This window comes from Dermacentor albipictus, chromosome 8 (assembly GCF_038994185.2).
Source record: "Dermacentor albipictus isolate Rhodes 1998 colony chromosome 8, USDA_Dalb.pri_finalv2, whole genome shotgun sequence".
Lineage (NCBI taxonomy): Eukaryota > Metazoa > Arthropoda > Arachnida > Ixodida > Ixodidae > Dermacentor > Dermacentor albipictus.
Window position 1 is genome coordinate 22268175 of NC_091828.1, and position 20498 is coordinate 22288672.

General features: G+C 46.0%; 2 protein-coding genes across 3 annotated transcripts in view; one reads left to right on the top strand and one right to left on the bottom strand.

Annotated features, from left to right (window-relative positions):
* LOC139048666 (zinc finger protein 239-like) overlaps nucleotides 1-5984 on the top strand; it is a 111484-nt gene extending 105500 nt beyond the window's left edge. Inside the window, exon 6 of the mRNA XM_070523157.1 lies at nucleotides 5598-5984. Coding sequence (XP_070379258.1) covers nucleotides 5598-5650 — 53 coding nt within the window. The 3' untranslated portion in view covers nucleotides 5651-5984. The remainder of the gene's footprint in view (nucleotides 1-5597) is intronic.
* The window catches only part of LOC139048665 (phosphoribosyl pyrophosphate synthase-associated protein 2), a 54170-nt gene that overhangs the window by 32091 nt on the left and 1581 nt on the right, over nucleotides 1-20498 (bottom strand). The window contains exons 2-4 of one of the 2 annotated variants that reach the window (XM_070523151.1): nucleotides 12519-12571; nucleotides 6897-6920; nucleotides 187-253 (exon numbers count right to left, since the gene is read on the bottom strand). In XM_070523151.1, coding sequence (XP_070379252.1) covers nucleotides 187-253; nucleotides 6897-6920; nucleotides 12519-12571 — 144 coding nt within the window. The remainder of the gene's footprint in view (nucleotides 1-186; nucleotides 254-6896; nucleotides 6921-12518; nucleotides 12572-20498) is intronic. The other variant, XM_070523152.1, reaches the window with a different exon arrangement.

Below are 20498 nucleotides of genomic sequence, written 5' to 3' on the forward strand. Positions count from 1 at the left end.
AGAAATGCTCATTGCCGTATTGAGACAACAGTATGCAATGCATACAGCTCGGACATTAAAACTGTCTACAGTATACTTACACTAATATTATATAGACCACCAAGCCAACAACATTGGGAATATGCCCTGGTTTCAGTAAAGTGAGTAGCCAAAAATGTCTGCTGAAAAGAGAAAGAAGACACTCACTTGGATCCGGTCTGAATGATGTACACATCTCTGGAGCGTACAGACTCTCCAATGTCAACAAGGGTTTCTGCAAAGCATATGAACGGCAAGTTATGATCAAGCCTTTCCCCACAAACAGGAAACGCAGGTATTAAGAGCAGTCTGTGCAAGTTGCTGACACCACAGATATACAGTTTCAGAAATAATGCTCTTCTGCGGCTTTGGACACAAGGCAGGCACATAAAGAACAAGCCATACCTCTGCTACGGTCAACAGCATTTGAAGAAAGAAAAAAAAAAAAAAGAAGACTGCATGACAGACTATGGCTAGCAGAAAACATGTGCAGTGATTTGAGCTGTACTTAGATCTAACTAAGTGTGCTGATGTTTCCAACTATCCCAGTCTGATTAACATCCACAGTACAGCTGTACTGCTGGAAACTGCATCTGAAATGCTTCACTAGGCCCCCAATTAGCTGCTACAGCTACAGTCTAAAAAGTTTCAAAGGGACTAATGAAAACAGTGTGAGTTATCAATGACCTGTGCAATAAAATTAAAAAGAAAATGATACTATGCACATATATGTAACAAGCTCCCATATAATGCAAAGGGGGTAATGTACAATAGACTAAGCACAGTCAATGATGCTAGGAAAAACTTCTTTCTTTTTATTATCTTATGCCTCTCTTACACACTGATAAACATAATCAAAACTGCAATGATGCACTCACACAGGTTGAAAATCAGCAGCTGAACCATTAAAGGGCCCCTCAGCAGGTTTGGGCATTGCAGATAAACAAATGCGGTGCTAAGTTTACGCGGTGGTAATTTTATCTGCAAGGTAGTTAATGGCTGCACAGTGTGAAAACAGCTAAAATTTCAAACAAAGGCTTGCGCACTCTTCCTTTCGAGGGAGCCCCACTTCCAGCAAAAGTCAAGGTTACACAAACAAATGCCTCTACGTAAAACGCACTGCCTGCAAAGTCACCAATTGCGGCACGTGACTTTGGTAAATCATCAAGTGCAGAATGCACAATACTGTCATTGGAAGTGCGTCACACAGCAAAAAAGGAAGAGAAGAAAAAAAATAAAGGAGGCAGGGCTTGCAACATAAACGTGACGCAGTCTCTCATCTGGAAGAAAGCATGGAAGAAATGGCATTTGTGGACACTAGTCGAAGCAAGGGGAGTGTCTATGCTGGCAATGAAACTTGCCTCCTGGCAACATGACAATTGTGACACGTGTACTTATCTTTATCGGGCGACCACGTTTCGCCGCTTAACAACTGTAATCGCACAGCGAGGGACGCGCCTGAATGTATCCGATGTTTCTCGAAAGTTATCGATGCTTCTACCTGGCTGTCTGTTGTCGCCGAACCTTGTGTTATCTGATTTCATCGCGTAACGCGAATGGTGTAGAACTTTGTGGAAGGCACACGGGTCCGAACGATTAGTCTGGAACATTCGACGACTGCTCTATAAAAGCCGACGCACTTGACCCGCTGATCAGATTTTCGACGATCGCCGACTGTGTTCGCCGCTATCGTTGTGCTTTAAGTGTATCCTGTTTTGTGGGCACAGGTTCGCCCAATAAAAGCTAGTTTTGTCTTTCACAGTACTGCTACTGTGTTCTTTCTTCACCGTCACTACCACGTGACATCTGGTGGAGGTGCTAGTGCGTTCATGTACCGAATGCCCCCGCAAAGCCGCGATCCAAGCCCGAAGCCCGAGGACAAAACGGACACCGCCCAAGACCAGCGTGCTAGCCGCAGACTGCAAGGACTGCCCCCAGAGCACGGACTTCTACCTGAGGCGACAAAGAAGATCGTGGTCAAGACAACCTCAATGGCTGCCCCAGCGTCCCCTGTTATCTTACAACAACCCCGGGACCCACCGACCTTCCATGGAGCAGCGACTGAAGACCCGGAATCCTGGCTGGAGACCTACGAGCGAATCGCGACATTCAACAACTGGGACTCCGACGACAAGCTGCGGCATGTCTACTTCGCCTTAGAAGATGCCGCCAGAACGTGGTTTGAGAACCGGGAGTCGACCTTAACGACATGGGACCTCTTCCGTAGCGGCTTCCTGCGCACCTTTACGAGCGTCGTGCGCAAGGAAAGGGCCGAAGCCATGCTGGACGCCCGAGTGCAGCTACCGAACGAGAACGTTGCTATCTTCACGGAAGAAATGAAACGTCTCTTCCGCCACGCCGACCCGGATATGCCCGAAGAGAAGAAAGTCCGCCTTCTCATGCGTGGTGTGAAGGAAGAACTTTTCGGCGCAATGGTACGAAGCCCACCGAAGACCATCGACGAGTTTCTTCGCAAGGCCACCAGCATCGAGAAGACACTCGAGATGCGAAACCGGCAATTCGACCGCCGCACGACCTCGACAAACTACGCCGGAGTTCAGTCACTGGCCACGGACGATCCACGCGAGACCATCAGGGCCATTGTGCGCGAAGAACTGCGCAAGGTCTTGCCTTCGTCGCAGCCTCAAGTGGCCTCGATCGCCGACATCGTAAAAGAAGAGGTGCACCGATCGCTTGGAGTTCCTGAGGTGCAACCAGAACCGCCGCAGCCTCAGCCGCAAGCGATGAGCTACGCCGCCGTCGCCCGCCGTCAAGGTCCCCTTCCACGGCCGCGTCAGGGCCCCGTAACGCCGCAATTCCGTCGACCACCGCCGCCGCCGCCAGCACGACCACCCGTCGCCCAGCGCACCTACGCGAGGAAGACGGACATCTGGCGTGCTCCTGACCACCGCCCGCTCTGCTACCACTGCGGAGAAGCGGGTCACGTCTACCGACGATGTCCGTACCGGGAGATGGGACTGCGAGGTTTCGCCGTCAACGCGCCGCGTCCACAGCTTGGCGAGCGCCCACGTGACATCGCCGATTACCTCGCCGCTACTCAGTGGAGCCCTCGACGGCCGTCCCGTTCGCCGTCACCAGGACGCTACCTGTCGCCGCAGCGCCGACCATATACCGGCCCAGCCCGGGGCCGCTCTGCGAGCCCATATCCGGAAAACTAAAAGCAGCAACCGATGGAGGTGCGGTTGCTGTTCGTCGAACTGACGAAGATCCTCCGCCGCCGACGAAGACGACAAAGAAACGATCTCGACGACCTAATGACGACACGCCGCCGACCCGACGAAGTCAGGAAGCCAAGACTACACCGACGAAAGACGGCTTGACGACGCGACGTTCCAGCTTCAGTTAAACACGACGCAGCCGTGATCAGACGCCAAGACCTAACTGCAACGCCAGACAAAGAACCACCGACCTCGACGTGCTTCTCGACGGCCACGCAGTTACCGCCTTAGTGGACACCGGTGCTGATCACTCCGTCATGAGTGGACACATCGCCGCCCAGTTGAAGAAGGTTAAGACTGCATGGGAAGGCCCTCAAATTCGCACCGCTGGAGGACACCTGATTACGCCGACTGGAATCTGCACGGCAAGGATAACCATTCATGACCGGACTTACCCTGCCACCTTCGTTATCCTCCAACAGTGTTCTCGAGACGTCATTCTCGGTATGGACTTCCTGAACCAACACGGCGCAGTCATCGACCTGAAGTCGAAGTCAATAACGCTGTCGGAAGATAAAGCGATACCGCCGGAGAGCCCTCGTAGTCACCACGCCTTGAGTGTGCTCGAAGACCAAGTGAGCGTCCCGCCCCGCTCCAGCATTGTTATTTCGGTCGGCACCGAAATAGCCGCTGACGTAGAAGGTGTCATCGAAGGCGACCAACGCCTCCTGCTAGACCGTGAAATTTGCGTCGCAAGAGGGATCGCTCGACTGCATGGAGGGAAAACTGAAGTGTTGCTGACAAACTTCAGCCCGGAGTTCAAGCACATCAACAAGGGCACGACGATCGCGTACATCGAGGAAATTGTGGAAACCAGTAATGCGTTTGTCCTCTCGGATTCCGCCACATCTACCCCGACGACCACGGTTCCCGAACCAGACTACTACATTAATCCGAGTCTCCCAGTGATTAAGCAACAGCAGCTCAGAAGTCTGCTCCGACGATACAAACACTGCTTTTCGACGACATCGAGGATTCGACAAACACCAGTCGCCAAGCATCGCATAATCACCGAGGAGTACGCTTGACCACTCCGCCAAAGCCCTTACCGAGTTTCGCCGCGAGAACGCGAAGCTATAAGAGAACAAGTCGACGAAATGCTGCGCGACGACATCATCCAGCCGTCGAAAAGCCCGTGGGCATCCCCTGTTGTCCTGGTGAAGAAAAAGGACGGAACCCTACGTTTCTGCGTCGATTATCGTCGTCTGAACAAGATCACGAAGAAGGACGTATACCCCCTTCCCCGGATAGACGACGCATTGGATCGGCTTTGCAACGCTAAGTACTTCTCCTCGATGGACCTCAAGTCTGGCTATTGGCAAATAGAAGTCGACGAAAGACATCGCGAAAAGACCGCCTTCATCACCCCAGACGGCCTCTACGAGTTCAAGGTTATGCCATTTGGACTGTGCTCGGCGCCTGCAACGTTCCAGCGCGTGATGGACACGGTTTTAGCGGGATTGAAATGGCAGACCTGTCTCGTTTACTTGGATGACGTCGTTGTATTCGCCGGAAATTTCGACGATCACCTTAGGCGGCTTGCCACAGTACTAGAGGCCATCAAGTCATCAGGGCTCACTCTGAAGCCAGAAAAATGCCGCTTCGCTTACGACGAGCTTCTGTTCCTAGGCCACGTCATCAGTAAATCCGGAGTACGCCCCGACCCGCAGAAAACAGCTGCCATCGCAAAGTTCCCGCAGCCCACCGACAAGAAGGCACTGCGTAGATTCCTTGGCATGTGTGCCTACTACAGGCGCTTTGTCAAGGACTTTTCACGCATCGCCGAGCCGTTGACACGTCTAACTAAATGTGATGTTGAGTTCAAGTGGGAAACGCCGCAGGCCGACGCATTTGAAGAACTCAAACGACGCATGCAGTCGCCGCCGGTACTTGCGCACTTCGACGAGTACGCCGATACAGAAATCCATACTGACGCCAGTAGCCTAGGCCTCGGCGCCGTCCTGGTCCAGAGAAAAGATGGACATGAACACGTGATAGCTTACGCTAGCCGGTCGTTGTCAAAAGCGGAAGGCAATTATTCTACAACCGAAAAGGAATGCCTCGCCATCGTTTGGGCTACAGCCAAATTTCGCCCTTACCTATATGGCAGGCCATTCAAAGTCGTCAGCGACCATCACGCCTTGTGTTGGCTAGCGAATTTAAAGGATCCCTCAGGACGGCTGGCACGGTGGAGCCTCAGACTACAAGAATACGACATCACCGTAACATACAAGTCCGGACGACAACACTCAGACGCCGATTGCCTATTGTGACATTTCAATTCCTACAACCTCTTTAATAATGAAGCAATCTGACATTTTTTTCCTTTATTTGCAGCAGAACTCTTCCTAGAGGGCACCCTGCAACTTCCAGTGCATATAAGAAATTTTTAATAGAGCATGGTGAGGGGCCCTTTAACGCCACACAGCAAATGTCAACCACGACAGCAAAGCCCATATCTTGCCACAGCATTATTTTCTCTCAAATCTTCCTCCAAGTTTTTTTCCACTTCACTTCGTGTAAAGTTAGTCCATCTCCATCCAAGTGTAACCTAGTTTTGCATGACCATGTGCTCAGTAATTCAGAGGCATACCTCCAATAGCAGGAACCACAAAAAAGCTCTGCGACACATTCTCAGCACCTACTACCATACACAAATGGGCAAGATGCATCTTCACGGCATGCTGCCAGGACAGGCAACTACCCCAGCCACCACCATTAATGCAAGCGCTACCCATGCCAAGCACTGCATGCCAGACACCACAACCATTCATTCATTATCAGACATGCAGTCTACCATTCAGTCAACATCAAGTTAGAAAGCACTGTAGCATTACAATACACAAAAAGAACAATTAAATCAATGCAGTATAAGAAAGGGATAAAATATCAAAAGAAACATGAAAACTCTGCATTGAAGAAAATGAAATTGCAGGCTTTGGGCAGCATCATGTTGTGAAAAACAACTTGGTCTCTTTTTTCTTTTTTTTTTTTGGGGGGGGGGGGGGGCTTGGATCATTACTGCCTGCTTCTGGGTTGCCTAGGCTTGTCTTTCCTTGGGACACTAAAGGTGGTAACTTCAGACTTTCAGTTCGAAACTGAGCAAGTCAGTAGATCCCTTTGACCTTAAATATTAATTCCTTGTCTCACAAACTTAAAAAAGTGGGGGAGTAGGTATGGGTATTGTAGGTATTGCATTTACAGCTGCCAAGAAGTTAGAGAAGCTATGCTAAGTGCTATGCTGCAGCACTGGATCGCCAAAGTGTGCCACTATTGTGAAATTGCCTAAGTCACACCATGATCTCCCACTACAGCAGCACAGAGCTATTTGACACGCCGACACGCCACTGCCTGATGCCAAGTCAAGCACACACACAAGGTCTCCTCAAAGCATTTCTGAGCACTTTTGAATTTCCAAGAGGAGCTGCAATCACTTCCTTCTTCAAAGCTTGAGGCGTCTAAACCAAGAGATACAAGGAACACGACAATGACAAGTAAAGCTGCTGGCAGAAGCAACTATGAAAAGGAAGGCAAAAGAGTGCCAGACAAAGTGAGTGAGACAAATGACTTTGGAGAGAGACAGACAGTGAGACGGCTATGCAAAAGCAGAGACAATTTTACTCGCAGACTCAGCCTTACCCACGCAGTTTGTGTGGTCGCCAACTGCGAAGAGAAGGGGGAAGAAGAAGAAAAACAAGAGCAAACAAAAAAGAAAGATATGCTGGCTTTGCCTCTGGTATCAGAAATAAAACAAACAAACACAGTTTCCTTATTTCATTCACAATAAAACTTGACAAGCTAGCTCGAAGCACGCCACCATGGACGTCACTCCGTGCCAAGAAAAGGTCAAGCACCTCGTCGATTTGGACAAAAATGGCTAAAAGATTGTGGAGAATAAAAATTATAGCAACTCGTGCAAAGACACTATGCCAAGCTACACTTATAATCACACTAGGCAACCTTTAAGTATGAAAGGCTCTAATCCCATGAATGGGAAACATTCAATAATATCAGTGACTAAGGCTTGTGTGCTGATTAAACACCACATCCATAAAACAGTCGCCTGCTGGTACGCTTTGATGTATGTAACATAAGCAATGCAGAGAACGAGGTAAGCATTTCTTTCACCTTACTGTAACCATCCTGAACTACAAATGAGAAAGAAAACAGGACACCATGCGATCACACGGCAACACCAGTATGAAGTAGCATAAAGTTAATACACATTCTGGTGCACAATTACGTAAGCAGGTGCACTAAAATGATTTCTGCCCTTTGGACTTTAAAATTAATAAAATCCTCCAGACACAACACCGAGAAGTAAAGGGGGAGGTAGTTGCACTGAGGTTTCCTGTTTAATGCTTGCGGTGGTATGCGCGTGTTGAGGGATACATATGAACTTTCTGAAATATCGTTTACCTTTAGACAAAGCACACAAACAGCAGCAAACTTGGAGCAGCAAGGAATGACAAGCAACACATTGTTTTTAGATCACAGTGACTTTTTCAGTGAATTTTCTATTGCCAATTTTGCCTGCTTCAGGAACTTGTCTGTATAAACTTGCTCGAAGAAAGTATCCCTTGGCATACTTTTGTCATCAGAGCGCATTTGGAGATTGATGAGAAACTTTCTCAAAAAGAGAATTTACTTTTTGTAAAATTTGACACAACATCCATAAAATTGTAAAAGGAGTCCAACTTCATAAACTTCACCAGAAATTCAGGAGAGTTGGCAGGTATGCACAAGCTAATTTCAAAAGCTAACATTACTGTCCTTAGCATCATGTAATACAAGATGATATCCTGTTGACTGCTCAAACAAAGCCACCACGATTTCTTCACCTTCGTTGAAGAGAGCACTTATGAGTGTAATGAGACCTGTACTCTTAAATTTCAAACAAAACTGTCATATTCAGTGCCACAGTGTAAAGACCATGCAAAAAGACCGGAAGGGAACAACACTCTGCCCATAAAACCTACCAATCAGCTCGTAGATCACTATGGACACAAGTGATTGCCACGTAAATGAGCATACAACTGAACAAATGCTTTAGCACAAATCAAAGCAATTTTCCTATTAAAATATATTGCTGGCAATATTTGAGCACCTCTAATAGCGGAATATTTTATTCTTAAAGGGAAACTAAACACAAAATGTAAGTCGAGTTATATTAGTAAATTACCCCACTGAAACACCGAGAAAGCCACTCTCGCCAAAAAAGGAGGCTTGGTAAGACAGAAAAGATGCAAGAACAAAAGACCAGTGGCAACACTGATGTGAGGTTTCCACAACGGCTCACCATGTTGTCACGAATTTTGACGACAACTGCTTGGGCCTAGATAATTTTTATTGGTATTCCAATATAGCCAGCGGCTGAACTTAAAAAGTTTGAAGGACTTTTACTGAGCCACAATGGCCCAATAAAAAAAAGTTATTTGAAATCCCCGACGTCACACTGACATACTGGCACCTGGAGCTTCAGTGTGAATGGTTGCTTGCTAGGTTAGTTGGTTCATTGCAACTTATGTAACAGCACGAAAAAAGTAAGGATGGGACGACAATAGAGACTGACGAGGGTGTCATTTATCGCATGCCGTTGTCTTGTGGACGTGAATGTATTGGATAGACTGGCAGATGCAATAACACAACAAGAATATAAGTGACAGTAACCAGGGCCAGCTTAGCTAACACTGCTGCAAATGCGATGATAAGTCTATGTGTCATCGTACCAAGTCATGCATGCCTAAGTTTAGAAAAAGTGGGATTGTTTCTCGACACAAGGGTTAGTACGTGAGATTATCGGGGCAGTCAAGAGTGCTCGGGCAGGAGAGGGGTTTGTAAGCATGCCATCACTTACGTTGACCAAGGAAGAGCTAAGTTTTTAGATGGTTGGCGAGTAGGAGCTTGGTGATATCATCTTGTGCCACTCATGCCGATGGTTCTTTTCCTTTCTCCCTTTCCTACTGGCACTGTATGTGTACATATGCCTAACATCGTCAGTAGAATACAGAGCTCGAAGTTTGCGCTCTTTTTACTCGGTCTCTATCAGTGTCCCTTCCTTATATTTTTTTCGTGCTGCTAGCAGGCCAGAGCAAGTTATAGCTCAGGCTGACCTCTCTGCCTTTCTGTAAATAAATTTCTCTCTCTACATGAGCTTCAGTGTGAAATCTTTAAGATCTGACCTTCATTTTCTTTTCTAATAACCAATCTACCACCCTGAAAATTCAGTTTTCAAATAACACTTTATCAGTGTAAACTCATGCAACGCTTCCTTTTATTGTCCCATTAAAGGGAATGTAATGTACAACCTGACAAATAAACTCCAGCGAATCATGTGACTGCGCCTGCTCTTACAATATTACAATAGCGATTCACACACTGTACATTGAGACAAACCATGACAGAGCTATCAAGAATGAAATGGGTGCCAACATGAAGCAAATAATGCTCAGCCGACAGCGAGCTAAATTAAAAACAGTGGCAGACTGCGTTCGGAGGATACTCAGATTAGGAATTCTATTGTACCTTCTCTGTGACCATGCCTGACCTAAAACCACCATTATAGTGTAGCAAATGCTGGCCAAAAAGTGAGTTGTGCAATACTCATTTGACTCTCCTGCTCTCACTGCCCTGGATTATTTTTAGTTTCCACAACTTAAACTTGCTCTCAAAGGAAAAACACTTTCCGACATTGAACACAAGGTGACGAAGAACCTGAATGCTGTCTTGGAAAAGGACTTCGCCTACAGTTCTCAAGACTTGTACAGTCGACATCAAAATCTCATGAGACACGGTATTCAACAAAAAGTGGAACATTTCTTGAGCATGGGCACAAAACCAGCACTACAGATTTGCAATCTGTACCACTGCACGCAATGATCATAGCACTGTGCTGTTACACTGGCTTCAAGCTTTATGGTGAACAAATATTGTTCATAATGGTTGGAATTCTCGTTAATTTGTTTCTATAAAACTATAAAAAAATAACAAAAAGAATACACAACACCAATTAATCACTACACTCAAGCACTCCCAGCACACAGCAAGTGTCGTCTGCTTGTGTTACAACAATCTTCGGGTTAACATCAGCTGTGTGGTCAGTGCTGGTCTCGAGCTTCCTTTTCGCAAGCACCATGGATCGCCTTTGTTACATTGTGGCTACAGTGCGTTGGGCTTTGGTATCCGATTGGCGCCACGATCTACATGTTTGCAGCTGTCACTACACGCCGTGAGATTACCACCACAACAGAGAGTTTTAGCGTGCCCGGTATTTGGGTAAACACAAGTGCAAGTGGACTGGACGTTTTACCGGATGAGCGGAGGCGCAAATGTGAATGGCCTGAATGGTGCAGCCACCTGGTGCAGCCACCTGGTGGCACAGAGCTCAACCAGAAAAACACAGAGCTAATGTAGCAGTAACCAAGTGTATTCCACTTTGCTGCTAGTGTAAATTTTTGGGAGAAGTGCAATCGTGAACCCGCTGCCTTTTAAAATGTTTAAAAGGCTGTTAAAAGGTTAACAGCAATAGTAGCTCTGTGTATGACTGGTTAAGCTCTTTGCCACCAGGTGTCTACACCGCTCAAGCCACACACATTTACGCTAACCCCTTCATCACAGTGGTAGTAGTATGGAGGGGCTTTAGTTTACACCTCCACCCATCCGTCAAAATGCCCAGCTCACCTGTGGTTACTGGAATACCGGACACGCTCGGCGCTGCGACAGAATGCTTGCAGCACCCGCTACTTGAATAGCTTTCACGGGGGGATCGATAGCCAGGCGACTAGTGGAGAGGCCTCGCGTGCTGGCCCCAAAACAACCGGAAGTAGATGACACGATGTCACATCATGATTCAAAGCCAGTGAAGGCAGAGCTTAGCCCCTATCACTCGGTGAATGAGCTGAGGAGAAAAAGCATGGCTAGGGAGGAGGGTAACTTGTAATTGTCTGTATCTCTCTTAATATGAGATGCTTCACTTAAAACGTGGCACTGATGTTTTACAGCAGCTGTACTCTACATGACTACGGAGTTTGTCTGACCCATTTCAGGACCGTTTTAACATTTTTCAGAACAGAATTTACTTTAAAAAAAATATGAGGTAACATTTGTAAAATCCTATTATGAGGTTAAATTCACAAACTGTACAAAGAATTCCAGAGAGATGGCAAGTAAGCATATGCTGAGACCTCCCTACAACTGTGGTAGATGGCAACGTATGTATGAAATGGCACAGACATCATTAGGCACACCAGGTGTTGCTTAGTGAACGCGACTATCAAAACTTGTGCATATAACCAGTTGACAACCAGCCTTTGCTGTTTGAGGAGGTAACCGGAAAAAGACTGCTGGCCAGGTTTCTTGCGAGGTACAAGACTTCGTGCCACTTTGGAAAGAGCCACAAGTCACATGCCTATGCATACAACACTACTTTCTACTCTCATACTTATCAATACGTTTTCTCCTGTCTCAACGCACATGAAGCTTAGAGCACCATCAGTCTACAAGCTACAGAAGGCACTAGCACTACCCATGCAGAATAATTTTAATACACCCAATACAGCACCCAATACTAGATTGACATTCTTGTCTTCTTGCCCTCAACATGCTGGTGATAAATGGCCCAGCTGTCCTCCACTCTCCACCCATTAAATAGCATCTCATGTCTGAAAATTTGGATGCGAAAAGTTTTACACCATCATCATTACTATCAACAATAATTCCTATCAATCTTATATGCATATTTTTTTTTCAATTCCCTGTGCCTGCCCCTTTGCTGTCAAATACGAGTCGACACGAGTGTGGCATTCCTGGCAAGAATGTATCAAGCGTGCAGTGTTAAAAATAAATGCATACAAGATGGAAGACAAATGTTGCGCAACAAGGTAAACCTTAAAGGGTGTAAAAATCTTGCAATGCATAAACCGGGAACTATCTGAAACCATTTAGGAGGTTTCACAAAGGTGTAGAACAAGTGCCACTTGGCTGCACCCTTCAGTGTCATTGGAATGACACTTACAAACGATGGTGTTGTTCTGACACTACAAAGTGCAGACAAGCTTAAATGGAACAGGCCCCGTTTCGGGAGCTCTAAGCTGTGCACACCAGTACAGCCAAAGAGCTGTCGCAGAAGAGCAAGCTGTAACAGGGTGCCATGACACTAATTGTGCATGCTTGTGACACATGCCTCCACAAGGCAACAACTACATGTGGTGCTGGTGCATGCCAGTGCTATCCTATTCAAAACTGGAGGGCAGGCTTACTTACCTCTGTTGGCCGAGTGAACAACGGTGCAGTTTCCAACCCTGATCCCCAGGCGGCTGGGCGAGTAGAGAGGGGAAAAAAAATATTGCGCACACACACACGCAATCAGGTGGAATTTCAGCAATTTTTTTCTGTAAAGTTAAAATATGAGATCTTATGTTATCTTGTTCATTATTCCTACCTCTCAACTTCTGAATTTTATTAAATCGTGGTGACCTGGCCCTGGGGAGCAAAGTGGGAGGTTATTACAAATTTTTTAAAACCATTATTTACCTGTAGATACCACACATCAGCAGCAATGAACTTGGAAGAACAGAGACTGACCTGCTAGCAACACAATGCTTTGAGATGATGGTAACTATTTGCAGCGACTTTTCATTCTCTGCATTTTTGCAACCCACCTTCATTATTTCGTGGTAATAGGTTGACTATTAGAAGGGAGAATGAAGACGAGCTTTTCTTTTTGAAATGTTGCACCAAAACGCCACGCCAGTGCATCAGTGTGATGTAACGAATTTCAAAGAATAATTTCTCATATTTTGACCATCATGGCTCAGTAGAGGCTCTTGAGAATCTCCAAGTTCAGTCTTTGAGAGTTTTAGTCTATAATGTAGTGTGTCTTCTCTGATAAAAATTTACCTAACCTAATCCCGAGCAGACGCTGTCACATCCTATGATGCCGTGAAACGCTGGTGCGGGAACTACAAGGCAGCATCCCTACCAGTCTTTCATTTTTGAATCTTTTCGGGCTTTCAAAGTCTTTTCTCATGAAAAGATTGGCCTTTTTTAGTATTCTAGTTGGACAATTTACTAATACAGCTCAAATAATTTTTCTCCTTAAGGTCTCTTTAGAAAAGGAAATTCACACGAGACAGGCAATGATTATCGTTGGAGGACATAATAAGCCTGAAAGGGGTCAAATTTTTCTAAGAGTAGAGTGCTTCCACCCAAGAGTTTAGTATTCATGTTACATACCCTTGTCACAGTTAGGCATTTACTGTTTAACAGTAAAATAACTAAAATCTGGGCGCGTTGATATTGCCATGCATGTGCAGATTTACTTTCTGTGGGTGACCGCTTTCACTGAATTATCGCTGTTGTCACTCTGCACAAGATGTGCTTTACTGCATCCAAAATTTTAACCTTATGGTAATTCTACAGCAAGAGAGGTCAGTCCAGTCAGCCTGCATGTAAGATGTGAATACTGGTTGTACAATCTCAATAGAACGTATGGCTACACCAAGTAGAAATAGACAGACTTGACCTGTACGATCAGGTTTGAAAGCTTTTGATTATGCTCACCTTATATCGCAACTTTGGTGTTGCGTTTTTACTAGAGCAAAAGTTCACTCAGAGTGCTTGAGATTTTGTTATAAATTCTTTCTTGCAGTGTCATTGCTTCTAACCATCACTTCATTGTGACTGTATATGCATTCATTCTAAGAGCACAGAACCAGCGAATTAGGACAGACACACAAGAGCATCTTTCTTTTCTGCCAATGTCTGCTGGTGCTGTGCACCATAGATTCCAATCAACACGTTCACTTCAGCTAGGGTTATCGGTGGGTCACAGTTAACCCCCAAGTGCATTTCCTTAAAAAAATTCTGGGGTTTTATGTGCTAAAATCACGATCTGATTATCATCATCAACCTATTTAAGCCTACTGCAGGACGAAGGTCTCTCCCTCCGATCTCCAATTACCTCTGTGCTGCGTCAACCGATTCCAACTTCTTAATTTCATCATCCCACCTAGTCTTCTGGCATCCTCGACTGCGTTTCCCTTCTCTTGGCACCCATTCTGTAACCGTAACGGTCCACCAGTTATCTGATCTATGCATAACATGACCTGCCCAGCTTCATTTCTTCCTCTTAATGTCGATTAGAATATCAGCTATGCCCGTTTGCTCTCTGATCCACACCACTCTCTTGCTGTCTCTTAGTGTTACGCCTATCATTTTTTGTTCTATCGCTCTTTGTGCAGTCCTTTGTACGATCCGATTATAAGCCGGTTCAATATGTCTGCACCACATTAACCAATTTACAAGGTGCTGCACCCTTTCGTATCAGCAATGGCACCCCCTGAATCACATGTTAGTTTTAAAGGGTGCAGCAAACGTGTTGGGCTGGTTCACGACTTCTATGCACGTTCCTGATGTTGCCGACTTGGTGCATACATTAAGGCACGAATTGGCATTGCAACAGATGATGCAGTACATGCCTAAGCGACAATGAATTCCTGCTTACAAGCTTTACGCATTGTGGGGCATGTTGTTTACAACTCAGAAATTGACCGTATCTGCAGTTCGGGACCTCTCAAACTTGCACGGACAGTGCATATTATGTAGACAAAACATTAGGCCTGCACCACGTCTGCACTTCAGCTTTCGTTTCGAGTGTCTCATTGTGCCTGCACCACCGAAGTCGAGCTGGACAATTTCTGAACTTCTAGTGCCCCGTGTCAGCCACGACGCATGACAATAACTCGCGTTTAGTTGGAAAAAACAGGGGGGTATTTCAGTAACGTGGAAGGTTGGGCTAGTTGGTGTGATCATAGTACCTTGCTGAAGGTGAGGGATAAAAGGTGAGGGATAAAGGTGAGGGATAAAGCAGTCACATTACTCGCAAGCAACAATTTTGAGCGACTTGCTTCTGCAGTTAAGCACTCGTGCAACCTACATCTCGAATTGTTTTTCGTGGCAAAAACACATAAGGTTGACGTTCCGTTCAGAGCCATAGTATCAGAAAGGGACTCGTGGCAGTTGGTTGTATCTTCATTCCTTCAAAACCACCTTAATGGCTTGATAGTTACCGATCCATTCGTTTTACCAAACTGTGAAACGTTAGTAACGTACTTAAGCATGTCAAAAAAAAAAAAAAGCAGTGAGTGTCGTCTATTCCTGTTTGTCTTCACTGTGTCCGTGTCTGTGCGCTGCTTCACCAGCAAGGGGGGGTATTTACTATAGAAGACTAGAACTCTTGCGGTGGCATGAGCTTTGGCTCAGCACATCCTTCCTGATTCCCCCTCACCCCCTCCTGGTCGCTCGCACAAACCAGTATTGAATTACTTCGTTGATGCCAGGTGGTGCTAGTTGTCAATAGCTGACACAACCCCCGACACACCCGGGCTCCCAAACAATGTGTCCTCACATTACGCTAATAAGTCACGAAATATTCCAGCCAATGCGGTGGCTTTCTTTGTCTGGGCCGCTCATAGGCAATCACTGGGGCTTGAGTAGCTTGGGCAGTGTCACCTTGCAGTTGTGTCCTGTGTTTTCTCATAGAAACACTTTAACTGCGTTGCAGGAGCCAACCTTGCTTCTGTGCGATTATTCTTTGTTCTGGTAATAGTGAATGTTTTCTTATTATGATGAGTTATTGCATATGGTCCATCTTACCAAGGATCAAACTTCCCAGTTTTTGCGGAAGTCTTGTGCCATACTTGATCGTCCACTTCGTATGGTGCTGGCAGGTGCTTTTTGTCATGCTTGGCCTTCATGCCACTTAGGTAAAAAGCCAGGCACCTCGGTTAACCCCTTTCTTCTCTTTCATGCCATTTGGGTATACTCTTATATTGTCAAATGTTTCTTCCCTGGCTATTGCAATGTGTTCTTGGGACTCCTCAATGTCTACTTCCAGTTGGTTGTTAATTATGACTAGAGGTGTATAATTAAACAACAGTTCAAAAGGTTAAGTCTGGAGTCCAGCGTGGAACTGTGTGTTCACTTAGAATGTTGTTTTGGCAAGGTATTCACTCTAGTGGTCGCCGCCTCCATTAACATTTTTGCGCAAAGGCTGGAGAATTCAGCCATTTCCTCTCTCAACAAGTCCGTTGGTTCATGGTGTATATGGCACGGTGAAGACGTGTTCAATGTGATAATGCTGGAGGTAGTCATTAGTTGTTTTTGACGTGAACGCTCTGTCATTGTCAGTGATTATGGCTCTAGAAATGCCGAATTCCATGACCATTTCTTCCTCAATGAATTGGCTCGTGTGTGACGCACATTTGCTTGGTACTACCCGTGTCACAATGAACATTGACGCGGTGTTTGCACGATGAAGTACTTGTTCTCATCAGCTGTGTTGATCGGCCCTACATGGTCGATGGTCACTGTATGAAGGGGTGTTCGAGGCACTTCCGTCAGATTGAGTGTTCCTGGTTGTACTCCGGTAGCATGGTTGTACTGTTGACACGTGCAGCATTCTCTCACATATTGCAATGCCTTTGTCCACATTCTGCCAGTAATACTGTTTGAACACCTTGGACTTTGTTTGCAGGGCATCTCCATGACCTGCACGATCGTGGTGACTTCCTATTACAGTTGACTGAAGTGATTTGGGCTCGACACGTAACGTCTTGTCATGTTGGGTTATACTGTGCATTAGCCTGCCGTTGATTATCTGGTAGTTTTTCCCAGCTTTACTTTGGCCTCCAGTTTCACTAGCAGTTTCAATGCCTGCGATAATGCCGACCACTTCTGCACCTTTGTGCTGCGCTTCGAGAAGGTGTGAACTCGTTTGCCTTCACCACGTACACTGCACTGACCATTATTGACAGTGCCTCTGCCACCGTATTTGCCTTGCCATACGTATGACAATAAGTGAAATGGTATGGGGATAGGTTTGAAATCATGCGTGCAAAGTGCCAGTTGGGGTTCTTTTTCGGCATAATGTGTACTACAGCCCAGTTGTCCGAACTGAGTTCGAAGTGTTCTAGTTCTTGGAGGCAAGGATGGAAACGTTCTGTTATGGCCCAGTGAGCTGAAATTGCCTCAAGTACTGTAGAGTGCTTGTGGCCGTCACCCTCGGTGACCTTCTTGCTTACATATTCGACTACTCATGTGGTGTCACCGTGTCTTAGGGTAAGGACAGCTCCGAGCGTTCTGTGGGACCATCAACGTGTACTTGTGTCGGTAGACTTGAATGTCACCAGGACAGGTGCCTCGGTTAGTTGTTCCTTTAGTGTGTCAATGGCATTTTGGCATTCGGGTGTCCACTGAACAATGGTGTCTTTCTTCATAAGAAGTGTCAATGGTTGAGAAATTTTAGCAAAGTCTTTCATGTACTTGCGTTAATGTGACAAGTACTTTGACCTCACCTCACTTGCTGTTTGCGGCACAGTGTAGCTCGTTATTGCTGCAATGCACTGTGGATCAATCGTCACTCCTTGTGATATCAAGAATCCAAGGAATGGTGTCCGTTTTTGGCAAACATAGACTTGCTATATACAACACACAGTCCTAGGTCATGGAGAGGCTTCAGTACTTTGTCAAGCACTTTGATGTGTTCCTCAACGGTCTCTGTGAATATGCATAGACAATCACATGGCCACTGTCAACGAGCTCTCGAAGACCTTCATTCATGACACTCTGCATTGTTGCGGGAGCAGTGCATAGGCCAAAAAGCATTCGTAATGGTTCGAAGCATCTATCTTCTGTTACGAAAGCAGCTTTAGAAATATCTCCTTCACGCAGTGGTATGTTCAAGAAGGCTTTCTTAACATCAAGCTTTGACAGACACCGTGATCCTGCAACTTTTTGAATGTGTGTGTTGCCTTCTGGCATGGGGTAGGCTCGCTTGACTGGTTTTGCATTTACAAATCGGTTGTCTACACACAATCGTTTTGATGTACTTTCATGGTGCAGTTGGTCAACAACAATTACTGGGGAGTCATAGGCAGACTTTGATGGATGAATTATACCTTTTTCTAATTCATTCTTGTGTCTCTTCCTGGATGAACCTCAGGTTCGGGTAACTTGTGGTGTAGGGCTGCATCCCAACTGGTTTCCGATTGGTGAGCTCAATTGTGTGTTCAACCTGTGTGCACAGACCTATGTCGTTAGGGTGGGTGAAGACATCAATGTTGTTAAGAGAAGCCTTCAACATTTCTGTTTGACACTCCATGAAGTCAGCAGGAACAGGTTTACGTTGAATCAATTGGGCGATTTTTTCTGCTAAAGTTAGTGTGGGTGCTTCCCATGTGAACGTTGTCTTTGCATCAATATTTCAACGCACTTTAATGGGGTCTGTTGAGGGAAATTCTGCCCGACTGCAAATTTGTTTTGAGATCTCAATGCTTAATGGTTTGTGAGGTTGTCTGGGTTTTGAAGTTCTGTTACAAAGTTTGACATCGAGGGCTGTGGTTCCAGGGCATTCTTTGTCAGTTTGTATGCATCCTTTCCACTTAGGAATATTTTTGATAGTGTGGATGCCATTGTCAAAGCGTTCAATGTAGCCAAATAGAATGACTTGTTGCCAGTTGAGGCCTACCATGACTTCATAGGGAAGGTTCTTGATTACTTCTGCTTCCACTGTTGCGCATGCACCGTCGATAGCAATCTTTGCTTGAGTCACACCAGTAGGCTTGCCCGAGTTGCCAAATGGACTGCCCAGTACACAGTCCATGCCCGTAGCAACCTCAAAGTTGTGGCTCTGCGCAAACAGTCGGTCAATTAACTTCACTGCAGAACCTGTATCTCAGAATGCATGCGACACGATGCCATCTACATTGGCTCGTAGTAGTATGATTCTGCGTTCACCTGTGTCTGGGATGGCGACACGGCTCGTAGTAGTACGATTCTGCGTTCACCTGTGTCTGGGATAGCGACACTGTTGATGCTTTATGGTGAGCTATTCACCTGACATCATTGCACAGCCGTTGCTTTTTCCCTTCTGTGCATGCGTCTGGATTTGGGCAGTCTATCGCTCTGTGTTCTTTCTTGTTGCAATGGGCACATGTGTCGGCCAATAGACGTGTGTGTTTCGGCACCGTAGTGTTCGCAGAGTCGGTTGTATTTCTTTTGGTAGGCTTCGGAGTTTTGCTGAGTGTTGGAGGTTTTCTGTCATTGTTCAGTCCAACATCTCGGTGGTCTAGCTGTTGCATGCAATGCAAGAGCTCGCTGATGGTTCCATGCCGAAGATCGTGAAAGGCTGTCAATGTTGTCTTTGCACTTGCTGCATGCACTCCCTGTATGAGCCAGTTGACCACGTTGTCATTGGACAGATTGTATGAACCATGTCTGATGCGCTGGAGGCGTGCATACATGTAGTTGGTCATACTTTCATTTTCTCGCTGCACTCTTGCATCAACGAAGGCAACCCATTGACAACATAGTAGCGGCTTGTCGAATTCAGTCGCAAAGTCAGTTGTAGAGAGACTGTCTTCGAAGTTACCTTGTGGCTTCGAAAGCTGCCGATCGTTGGTGCCAGAGCCTACTTTATCTGTGACCAGCATAGTTTTTCCCTCCGGTGTGATTACTTTCCATGCTAGTCGTAGTTGCTGGCTGCACTCGCTGCGGCTTGCGTCGGTGGGGAGAGCCTTCAGTTTTTCATCCAGCTCAGGTTTGTTTATGGAGTCCTCGTCGCCATGTCAGCCGTAAGTGACGACAATGACATGCTTTTAGTTGGAACAAAAAGAGTATTTATCATAGAAAATGAACTTTCGCAGTGCTATGACCTCCCCCTCACCCCTTCCTGGGACCTTGCACAAACCAGTATTTTCTTGACGCTAAGTGGCGCTAGTTGTCCGTAGTTGGCACAGTCCCTAACATCTGCCATGAATTGGTTCACAGTGGTGCATGCAAATCAAACAGACCTTGTAAGACATTCCTTAGTTGGGGGACTCTGGATTAATTTTGACTGCCTGGAAATCTCGGACATGATCCAAAATTTAAATACACTAGTGTTCTTCACATTTACCCCTCACTGAAATGTGGCCACCGCAGCTGGGATCAAACCAGCTATCTTGAGCTCAGCACTGCAATGACGATAGCCACAGGGTTATCTTTGGCAGTTAACAAGTGTTTCTGGTGTTCATTATACGTTCCTATATAAATTCTCTGCTCATAATGTCACGTTGTAGCGACCATTAAGAATTCACAGTAGCAAAACTGTGAATGACAAAACTAAATTTTATTGGACAAACTTGTGCTCACAAAAGTAAGCAACTATCAAACCATGACAAAAGCACTGAACAGAGTCAGCAA